Source organism: Salvelinus sp. IW2-2015, unplaced genomic scaffold (assembly GCF_002910315.2).
Source record: "Salvelinus sp. IW2-2015 unplaced genomic scaffold, ASM291031v2 Un_scaffold2548, whole genome shotgun sequence".
NCBI lineage: Eukaryota > Metazoa > Chordata > Actinopteri > Salmoniformes > Salmonidae > Salvelinus > Salvelinus sp. IW2-2015.
Window position 1 is genome coordinate 43,226 of NW_019943861.1, and position 11,729 is coordinate 54,954.

The 11,729-nt window shown below is 45.7% G+C and overlaps 1 protein-coding gene across 1 annotated transcript; it reads right to left on the minus strand.

Annotated features, from left to right (window-relative positions):
* Positions 1-3,166: 3,166 nt before the first annotated feature.
* Positions 3,167-5,576, minus strand: LOC112074243 (serine protease inhibitor Kazal-type 1). Its single transcript, XM_024141444.2, has 4 exons — positions 5,470-5,576; positions 5,152-5,192; positions 4,206-4,315; positions 3,167-3,893 (listed from the first exon to the last, which is right to left on the minus strand). Exons 1-4 carry the CDS (start codon positions 5,513-5,515, stop codon positions 3,848-3,850), a joined length of 243 nt encoding a protein of 80 aa, XP_023997212.1. The 5' UTR covers positions 5,516-5,576; the 3' UTR covers positions 3,167-3,847.
* Between the last annotated feature and the right edge of the window lie 6,153 nt (positions 5,577-11,729).

An 11,729-nucleotide genomic window follows, 5' to 3' on the forward strand; every position in this document is an offset into this window, starting at 1 on the left:
CAATGTGTTTCTGTGTGGACATTAATCCCTTGAACCAGGCCAAGCAAGCCCCTCCACCACCCCACTGTGTTTAATAGAAGTACTACAACTCAAACGGGGGCTGACGTTTTATTTGTGTGTRGGATAAAGCTTTGTTCTTTACGCTTCGTTAGTTCGCTAAGTAATAGAGACAACCGTTTAATTAAAATGWTTTTTTTTACTGATGATGCTTCTCTTAGAACGATGACTGCTAACCATTAATCACGCCGCACACCTCATTTCCAACGACGACAGTGGCGGTCGGCAGGACCGGGATGAGGGCTCGACACGGCGGGGAAGCATGTATCATTAAGGTCTTCCAGTAAGTCACTAGCTGGTTCGTTAAGAAAGCCCTGCTAGAGGCAGAAAGTAACACACTGGAATCACTACAGTCAAATTACACAGCTGTTCAATGATCCAAACATCAACATACTAGTTAACCACAGCAAACCACATACACGTGACATAATAATAACGTCTTATTTATCAGTATGTTCTGGTAGAAGCAGAAAGTAACACAAACAAATCATATTATACTGGCCGCTCTTCCATAAAGCCCAGATTGGTGAAGTGCTGTAGAGACTGTTGTCCTTCTGGCAGGTTCTCCCATCTCAGCCATAGAACTCTGTAATTCTGTCAGAGTGGTCATTGGGTTCTTGGTCACCTCCCTGACCAGGTCCTTCTTGCCCGGTAGCTCAGTTTGGTCGGACGGCCAGCTCTAGGCAAAGTCTGAGTAGTTCCATATTTTTTCCAAATTTCTCAATGATGGAAACCACTATGTTCTCTGAAACTTCAACACTCTAGAACCCTTCTCCAGATATTTGTTTCAGCACAATTCTGTTTCAGAGATCTAAGGACAGTTCCATGGACTTCCTGGTATAGTTCCTGCTCTGTCAACTGTGGGACCTTATATAGACAGGTGTGTTATTCTTTCTCAATCGTGTCCAATCAATTGAATTGGCCACAAAGTGGACACCAGGGACAGTTCCATGGACTTCCTGGTATAGTTTCTTCTCTGTCAACTGTGGGACCTTATATAGACAGGTGTGTTATTCTTTCTCAATCGTGTCCAATCAATTGAATTGGCCACAAGGTGGACACCAAATCAAGTTGTTGTGACACCTCAAGGATGATCAAAGGACATTGGATGCACCTGAACATAATTTGGTGTCATAGCAAATGGGGTGTGAATACTTAGGTAAATTATATATTTCTGTATCTAATTTTTAATACAATAATTTGCCAAAAATATCTAAAAACATGGTTTTCACTTGGTCATTATGGGGGTATTGTTTGTCYATGGGTTGAGATAAAATATTTTATCCATTTTTGAATTCAGGATGTAAGAAAATGTGAAATAAGTCAACGGTTATGAATACTTTCTGAAGAAACTGTAAATATTTACGTTGAAACATTAAGTTAATCAATTACAAATGATTAATTCTGCACATAATAATTGTGCCATTACGGAGTGAGAAATGTAGACAAGCCTCAACAAAACAGACATTTCAGGCAAAATTTCCAACAGGTCAAATCCTTGAGGTCACAGTAATGRTAATGGTGATGACATTTACTTAGGGCTCTATTCAATCCACATCACAGAGGTTCAGCTTTTACAGCGTGATTGACATTTAGAGGCCTAGCTCCTGACGTTATGGGAAAACGCAGCGTATGTCGGATCAATCACCTTCATATTTCTAATCATGGAATCTGTAACACTGAAGGTAACCTGCCTAAACGACAACCTACCCGTAGCACTCACGTCTGTAGCCATGAAGAGCTGGTCATGACTCACATCAACACCATTTCCCCAGAAACCCTAGACCCACTCTAATTTGCATATCACCCCAACAGATGTTGCAATTTCAAGCAGACCACCATCAAAATCCCAGAAACCCTAGACCCACTCCAATCTGCCCCAACAGATCCACAGATGATGCAATCTCTATTACACTCCACACTGCCCTTTCCCACCTGGACAAAAGGAACACCTATGTGAGAATGCTGTTCATAGACTACAGCTCAGCGTTCAACACCATAGTACCCTCAAAGCTCATCACTAAGCTAAGGACTCTGGGACTAAACACCTCCCTCTGCAACTGGATCCTGGACTTCCTGACGGGCCGCCCCCAGGAGCGGTAGACATACTCTTAATGATCGGCTATGAAAAGCCAACTGARATTTACTCCTGAGGTGCTGACTTTCTGCACCCTCGATAACTACTATTATTCAACCATGCTGGTCATTGTTGGAGCTCAGCATTAAATAAAGACAGGTCTAGTTGCTAGGCTGAAGTAGCAAGGACATGGACCATATAGGACATCTAGTCATTTTACTGCTGCTCTTTAGTTATTGTCTTAGGTACTTTCAAGAAACTGCATTGTTGGTTAAGGGCTTGTAAGTAAGCATTTCACTGAAACGTCTACACCTGTTGTATTCAGCATTTCACTGTGAGGTCTACTACACCTGTTGTATTCAGCATTTCACTGTGAGGTCTACTACACCTGTTGTATTCAGCATTTCACTGTGAGGTCTAGCTACACCTGTTGTATTCAGCATTTCACTGTGAGGTCTACTACAACCTGTTGTATTCAGCATTTCACTGTGACGTCTACACCTGTTGTATTCAGCAATTTCACTGTGAGGTCTACTACACCTGTTGTATTCAGCATTTCACTGTGAGGTCTACTACACCTGTTTGTATCAGCATTTCACTGTGAGGTCTACTACACCTGTTGTATTCAGCATTTCACGTATGAGGTCTACTACACCTGTTGTATTCAGCATTTCACTGTGAGGTCTACTACACCTGTTGTATTCAGCATTTCACTGTGAGGTCTACTACACCTGTTGTATTCAGCATTTCACTGTGAGGTCTACTACACCTGTTGTATTCAGCATTTCACTGTGAGGTCTACTACACCTGTTGTATTCAGCATTTCACTGTGAGGTCTACTACACCTGTTGTATTCAGCATTTCACTGTGAGGTCTACCTACACCTGTTGTATTCAGCATTTCACTGTGAGGTCACTACACCTGTTGTATTCAGCATTTCACTGTAAGGTCTACTACACCTGTTGTATTCAGCACATGTAACAAATAACATTTGAATTCAGCTTTACAGATTAAATTGAACTCTTATTCAAAGGTGCACAGGAATCAATATTTCATTTCAAGGGCACTTTCAATAACAAAGTTAAACATTCACCTACATGCAGGTGTTCTGTACGGTGTATATGCACAGTACCTTCAGGAAGTATTCAGACCCCTTGACTTGTCACATTTTGCTACAACCTTACTATAAGATGTATTACATTTAATCCATCTGTATTTTAAAAGGGGACATTGTTTTCCAGTCCCACTGTACCTTTCCAGGAATCAGAATGACTAAACAAYAAACAAACCAGACGTCATGGATCCTGCAGAACCAGTTCCTCCACGTGTCAGCCATACCCTTCCAGTTGACAAGGAGCTTTGCTAAAATTCTTTTAATTACAGATAAAGGTGGACAAGTAAAAACCCACAAGATAATTCCATTTAAAAATACAATTTTACCACCGAGAAGTACGCTACACCAGTCTTTAAAGACTAGGTAGTGAAGGGTTAAGTCCTCTTCAGAAGACTGAGAAACAGGGAGCCCATAAGGTTTGGAGAAGGAAACAGTTTAAAATATATTGAGGCACTTGAAACAGGTCGCTTACTGACTCCTCAGCATTTAGAAAGCAATAGAATAGATGTCAGTGTTTTGACAAGGCAACAGGAAATGGTTTAAKGTAATGTTGAGGGAGCCTGGTGGGGTCCCTGAGACAATGGACGGTCATGTCTGGTTCAGCACTCTCCTTTACTCCGGATGAGAATGTTACTCTTCCGCTCCCTGGGAACACACACGGAGCAGAATTAAAACACATAAACACCGAGCGAAACAAGGCAGGCAGACCGAACAAGACAGGCACAGAGCGAAACAAGACAGGCACAGAGCGAAACAAGACAGGCACAGAGCGAAACAAGACAGGCAGAGCGCGAAACAAGACAGGCAGAGCGCGAAACAAGACAGGCAGAGAGCGAAACAAGACAGGCAGAGAGCGAAACAAGACAGGCAGAGAGCGAAACAAGACAGGCAGAGAGCGAAACAAAACAGGCAGAGAGAAAGCAAAGTCAAGTTGAACATTTAAAGTTGGATACTTACATGTTCTGAAAGCACAGCATACATTCGTTAGAGTAGTTGGTGCCGTCGCTTCCACACACGGGCTCGAAGTTGCGGGGGCACATGGGCAAGTTGTACTGGGAACAGTCAGCCTGTTGGACAAAGACCAGGTTAGGGAACAAATAAGAGCTGTTGGTAATATAATGGGAACAGTCATCCTGTTTTCTGGTCCAACAGACTATGTAATAAAGGACTTTGGTCTCAATAAATAAAGTGAGGTTTTGGTAATAGTATACTGGTATGACACCATAAGAGAACAGGGTGGTAATAGTGTACTGGTATGACACCATAAGAGAACAGGGTGGTAATAGTATACTGGTATGACACCATAAGAGAACAGGGTGGTAATAGTGTACTGGTATGACACCATAAGAGAACAGGGTGGTAATAGTGTACTGGTATGACACCATAAGAGGACAGGGTGGTAATAGTGTACTGGTATGACACCATAAGAGAACAGGGTGGTAATAGTGTACTGGTATGACACCATAAGAGGACATGGATAACAGGGAACAATCCATACGTTTCTTGCTCCTTCCACTTGCGCAGTGCACCTGGGGTGTATTCATTAGTCAGYTTATGTTGCAAAATGTATTGCAAAGGAAGCCAATTACAGTTTACTCTTGGAAACAAACAGAAGAGGGCATTTATCTAATAGAAATGCTCGTTTATTGAAAAATGTTTTACATGGAGCAAATTGTTAGTTTCAAAACGTTTAACAGAATGCAACTAATGAATACAGCCCTGACTAATGTCAACTAAGGTAATGACTGTAAACATACGGGTGTACTTGGTGAACAATTGAATTTTGTCCTGAGGAAGACCCATACTGTTCTACATGAACTAATCCAGCACACAGAGCACCGTGTTTTATAACTGCTCATAGCCTTTCACTACACGAAGTAAACAAKGCGTTTAGCCTGCTTACCTCTGTGGTGCCGTCTGGGAGACTCGCTCCTCGTGCCAAAACTAAGACAGAGAAAGATGTTAAACCGGAGGTTCATTCATTATTTAACGTCACATTTAAATTTCCAGGAGTTCCAATCTAAACGACAAAAAGGTTCATGTTTTCTCTAGTCAAAAATCTGCGCGTCGGTCATCAAGGCAGTTCGCTGGAAGTATCGACTGTGTGTTTGTCTAAACTGCTCTTAGAAGTTAATGTACCGTTTTTGTTGTTATTTAATAAAAAACGATTTATCTGCCACTTGGTACTAATTATGTAAAAGTCAAGATGAACAACACTCACCGGCAACACTGAGAAGGCAKAGCGTCAGCCGTGTAAAGGTCCACATTCTATCCGTTGTGAAGGTGCGTAGGCAGGTGACGCAACCAGCCACCGGCACCGTATTTATACCTTGTAGGTCTCCACCCCAAACGCGTAAGGATCGGCCCCTTTTTTTTCAATGTTCGCCTAAAATGAAATACCCAAATCTAACTGCCTGTAGCTCAGGGCCTTCATGAAGCAAGGATGTGGATATTATTGGTACCATTTGAAGGAAACACTTTGAAGTTTGTGGAAAAGTGAAAAGAATGTAGGAGAATATAACACATTAGATCTGGTAAAAGATAACACAAAGGGAAAAAACTACTTTTTTTGTATTTTTTTTGTACCATCATCTTTGAAATGCAAGAGAAAGGCCATCATGTTTTAATCCAGCCCAGCTGCAATTTAGATTTTGGCCACTAGATGGCAGCAGTATATGTGCAAAGTTTTAGATGATCCAATGAACCATTGTATTTCTGTTCAAAATGTTGTATCAASACTGCCCAAATGTGCCTAATTTGTTTYTTWATAACTTTTCATGTTCATAACAGTGCACTCTCCTCAAACAATAGCATGGTATTKTTTCACTGTYATAGCTACTGTAAATTGMACAGTYCAGTTAGATTAACAAGAATTTAAGCTTTTTGCCKATATCAGATATGTCTATGTCCTGGGAAATGTTCTTGTTACTTACAACCTCATGCTAATCACATTAGCCTACGTTAGCTCAACCGTCCAGCCGGGGACCCACCAATCCTGAAGAAGTTGGTTCGTCACTAGTTACCACAGTCACAAATCATTAACCCCGACTATTTGTACAATGTATCTTCTTAAAATGTGCCTAACTCTCTTAACCTTACATTTTAATGAAATTTGGCTATGGAAACTAGTGGGAACATCACTCAGAGAGACATGTCGCAATATGTCCTGTACCTTTGTGAGAGTATTGTGATTAAACATACCAAAGTGACTCAATTTATTCCCCCCAAAACATCTGGACAACATAATATGTAAGATAGTATGGGAACATAGGCTACTCAAGCTGTTCCTTTCTAGATAACAATGATTCTATAACAACAACATCAGCCTATCAGTAGTCAGCTGTTATGGGCATGTGGTATCTGCAGGGCGTCATGGTTACTACAGCGAAAACAGCTTCTAGCCCAACCAGGGCCCCGGGTTTTCCCGATAGAACTAAAAGGCTTTCCATGGTCGATCAGACGCCTGCAGTGACCATAGAGCATCAAGCCTCATGTCCATCAGATGCGTAAAAAAAATAGCGGAGCGTTTTTTTAAATTACATTTGTATACAATCTTTATTTAACTAGGCGTTGCGGCGGAAGTCATTCATTGTCAATGAACCAGTCACTGTGTTGGGGATGCTGTGATCCACATGCGTTCAATATTTTCAACTTGTGTTTTGCTTTTCCATGCAGTGGTACAAACAGAAGTTCATAAACAGTCAGATATCTAATTACAAACCACTTTGCTAGATACACTATATATACAAAAGTATGTGAACACCTCTTCAAATTATTTCAGCCACACCATTGCTGACAGGTTTATAAAATCGAGTACACAGCCATGCTATCTCCAAAGACAAATATTGGCAGTAGAATGGCCTTGCTGAAGAGCTCAGAGACTTTCAACGTGGCACCGTCATAGGATGCCACATTTCCAACAAGTCAGTTTGTCAAATTTCTGCCCTGCTAGAGCTGCCCGGTCAACTGTAAGTGTTGTTATTGTGAAGTGGAAACATCTAGGAGCAACAACGGCTCAGCCGCAAAGTGGTAGGCCACACAAGCTCACAGAACGGGACCGCCGAGTGCTGAAGCGCGTAAAAATCGTCTGTCCTCGGTTGCAACACTCACTACCGAGTTCCAAACTGCCTTTGGAAGCAACGTCAGCACAATAACTGTTTGTTGGGAACTTCATAAAATGGGTTTCCATGGCCGAGCAGCCGCACACAAGCCTAAGATCACCATGCACAATGCCAAGCATCGCCTGGAGTGGTGTAAAGCTCGCCGCCATTGGACTCTGGAGCAGTGGAAACACGTTCTCTGGAGTGATGAATCACGCTTCACCATCTGGCAGTCCAACGGACGAATCTGTGTTTGGCGCATGCCAAGAGAACGTTACCTGCCCCAATGCATAGTTCCAACTGTAAAGTTTGGTGGAGCAGGAATAATGGTCTGTGGCTGTTTTTCATGGTTTAGGCCCCTTAGTTCCAGTAGAGGGAAATCTTAACTCTACAGAATACACTGCCTGCCCTCCAGGACATCTACAGCACCCGGTGTCACAGGAAGGCCAAAAAGATCATCAAAAAAAGATCTACAATGTGAGAACGTAGCTAGGCCCCCCATATACCGGTGCAGAGGGCATGGTGTAGACTAGCTAGGCCCCCCATATACCGGTGTAGAGGGCATGGTGTAGACTAGCTAGGCCCTCCATATACCGGTGAGAGGCATGTGTAGACTAGTAGCCTCCATATACCGGTGCAGAGGGCATGGTGTAGACTAGCTAGGCCCTCCATATACCGGTGCAGAGGGCATGGTGTAGACTAGCTAGGCCCCCCATATACCGGTGCAGAGGGCATGTGTAGACTAGCTAGGCCCCCATATACCGGTGCAGAGGGCATGGTGTAGACTAGCTAGGCCCTCCATATACCGGTGCAGAGGACATGGTGTAGACTAGCTAGGCCCTCCATATACCGGTGCAGAGGGCATGGTGTAGACTAGCTAGGCCCCCATATACCGGTGCAGAGGGCATGGTGTAGACTAGCTAGGCCCCCCATATACCGGTGCAGAGGGCATGTGTAGACGAGCTGGCCCCCATATACCGGTGCAGAGGCATGGTGTAGACTAGCTAGGCCCCCATATACCGGTGCAGAGGGCATGGTGTAGACAGCTAGCCCCCCATTACCGGTGCAGAGGGCATGGTGTAGACTAGCTAGGCCCTCCATATACCGGTGCAGAGGGCATGGTGTAGACTAGCTAGGCCCTCCATATACCGGTGTAGAGGGCATGGTGTAGACTAGCTAGGCCCTCCATATACCGGTGCAGAGGGCATGGTGTAGACTAGCTAGGCCCTCCATATACCGGTGTAGAGGGCATGGTGTAGACTAGCTAGGCCCTCCATACCGGTGTAGAGGCATGGTGTAGACTAGCTAGGCCCCCATATACCGGTGCAGAGGGCATGGTGTAGACTAGCTAGGCCCCCCATATACCGGTGCAGAGGGCATGGTGTTAGACAGCTAGGCCCTCCATATACCGGTGCAGAGGGCATGGTGTAGACTAGCTAGGCCCTCCATATACCGGTGCAGAGGGCATGGTGTAGACGAGCTAGGCCCCCCATATACCGGTGCAGAGGCATGGTGTAGACGAGCTAGGCCCCCATATACCGGTGCAGAGGGCATGGTGTAGACGAGCTAGGCCCCCCATATACCGGTGCAGAGGGCATGGTGTAGACTAGCTAGGCCCCCCATATACCGGTGCAGAGGCATGGTGTAGACTAGCTAGCCCTCCATATACCGGTGCAGAGGACATGGTGTAGACTAGCTAGGCCCTCCATATACCGGTGCAGAGGGCATGGTGTAGACTAGCTAGGCCCTCCATATACCGGTGCAGAGGGCATGGTGTAGACTAGCTAGGCCCCCATATACCGGTGCAGAGGCATGGTGTAGACTAGCTAGGCCCCCCATATACCGGTGCAGAGGGCATGGTGTAGACTAGCTAGGCCCTCCATATACCGGTGCAGAGGCATGGTGTAGACTAGCTAGGCCCCCATATACCGGTGCAGAGGCATGGTGTAGACTAGCTAGGCCCTCCATATACCGGTGCAGAGGCATGGTGTAGACTAGCTAGGCCCTCAATACCGGTGCAGAGGGCATGGTGTAGACAGCTAGGCCCCCATATACCGGTGCAGAGGGCATGGTGTAGACTAGCTAGGCCCCCATATACCGGTGCAGAGGGCATGGTGTAGACTAGCTAGGCCCCCATATACCGGTGCAGAGGGCATGGTGTAGACTAGCTAGGCCCTCCATATACCGGTGCAGAGGGCATGGTGTAGACTAGCTAGGCCCTCCATATACCGGTGCAGAGGGCATGTGTAGACGAGCTAGGCCCCCCATATACCGGTGCAGAGGGCATGGTGTAGACGAGCTAGGCCCCCATATACCGGTGCAGAGGGCATGGTGTAGACGAGCTAGGCCCCCCATATACCGGTGCAGAGGGCATGGTGTAGACTAGCTAGGCCCCCATATACCGGTGCAGAGGCATGTGTTAGACTAGCTAGGCCCTCCATATACCGGTGCAGAGGACATGGTGTAGACTAGCTAGGCTCCATATACGGTGCAGGGGCATGGTGTAGACTAGCTAGGCCCTCCATATACCGGTGCAGAGGGCATGGTGTAGACTAGCTAGGCCCCCATATACCGGTGCAGAGGGCATGGTGTAGACTAGCTAGGCCCCCATTATACCGGTGCAGAGGGCATGGTGTAGACTAGCTAGGCCCCCATATACCGGTGTAGAGGCATGGTGTAGACTAGCTAGGCCCCCCATATACCGGTGCAGAGGGATGGGGTAGACTAGCTAGGCCCCCATATACCGGTGCAGAGGGCATGGTGTAGACGAGCTAGGCCCCCCATATACCCGGTGCAGAGGGCATGGTGTAGACTAGCTAGGCCCCCATATACCGGTGCAGAGGCATGGTGTAGACTAGCTAGGCCCCCCATATACCGGTGCAGAGGGCATGTGTAGACTAGCTAGGCCCCCCATATACCGGTGCAGAGGGCATGGTGTAGACTAGCTAGGCCCCCCAATACCGGTGCAGAGGGCATGGTGTTAGACCAGCTAGCCCCCATATACCGTGCAGAGGCATGGTGTAGACTAGGCTAGCCCCCATATTTACCGGTGCAGAGGGCATGGTGTAGACAGCTAGGCCCCCCATATACCGGTGCAGAGGGCATGGTGTAGACTAGCTAGGCCCCCATATACGGTGCAGAGGCATGGTGTAGACTAGCTAGGCCCCCCATATACCGGTGTAGAGGGCATGGTGTAGACTAGCTAGGCCCCCCATATACCGGTGCAGAGGGCATGGTGTAGACTAGCTAGGCCCCCCCATATACCGGTGAGAGGCATGGTGTAGACTTAGCTAGGCCCCCATATACCGGTGCGAGGGCATGGTGTAGACTAGCTAGGCCCCCCATATACCGGTGCAGAGGGCATGGTGTAGACTAGCTAGGCCCCCCATATACCGGTGCAGAGGGCATGGTGGAGGGATGGTGGTAGGAAGGCTACCCTGCATCCCAAATAGCACCCTATTCCCTTTATATAGTGCACTACTTTAGACCAGGGCCCTATGGTAATCCCTATGGGCCGTAGCACCCTATTCCCTAATAGTGCTCTATATAGGAAGTTGACTGCTATGTGGGAGCCTGTGTAAATAACATTTAAACCAGTTGAGGATGTTTCTAAAAGTCACATTTCTTTATTTATGTTTGATTTGTTATTAATAGGCCTGCTGTGTCCTCTTACAGGGTTTAAACATTATGTGCATCCCAGATGGTTCCCTATTCCCTATATAGGTGTTATTAATAGGCCTGCTGTGTCCTCTTACAGGGTTTAAACATTATGTGCATCCCAGATGCTTCCCTATTCCCTATTATAGTGCACTACTTTTGACAAGCCACTAGGGAATAGGGCTCTCTAACCAAAAGTAGTGCAGTATATAGGGAATAGGGTACCATTTGAGAGGTAGGCTAATATTGGTCTGGGTTTTGAAAGACCTCATGCAAACATGTTTAATGCATTGGAAGTCGACAGAGATTCTTTGCATAGTCACTTCACCCCTACCTGTACCCCCGCACATTGACTCAGTACCCCCTGTATATAGCCTCATTATTGTTATTTTATTGTGTTACTTTTTATAATTTTTTACTTCTGTTTATTTTGTAAATATTTTCTTAACTCTTCTTGAACTGCACTGTTGGTTAAGGGATTGTAAGTAAGCATTTCACGATAAGGTCCACACTTGTATTCGACGCATGTGACAAATAAAGTTTGATTTGATTTGGATTTGAGATTACATCAAATAAAATTGTATTTGTCACATGCGTCGAACACAACAGGTTGTAGACCTTGTAATGAAATGCTTACTTACAAGCTCTTTCAGAGATTACATCACACACACACAACACACAACACACAACACACAACACACACACACACACACACACACACAAC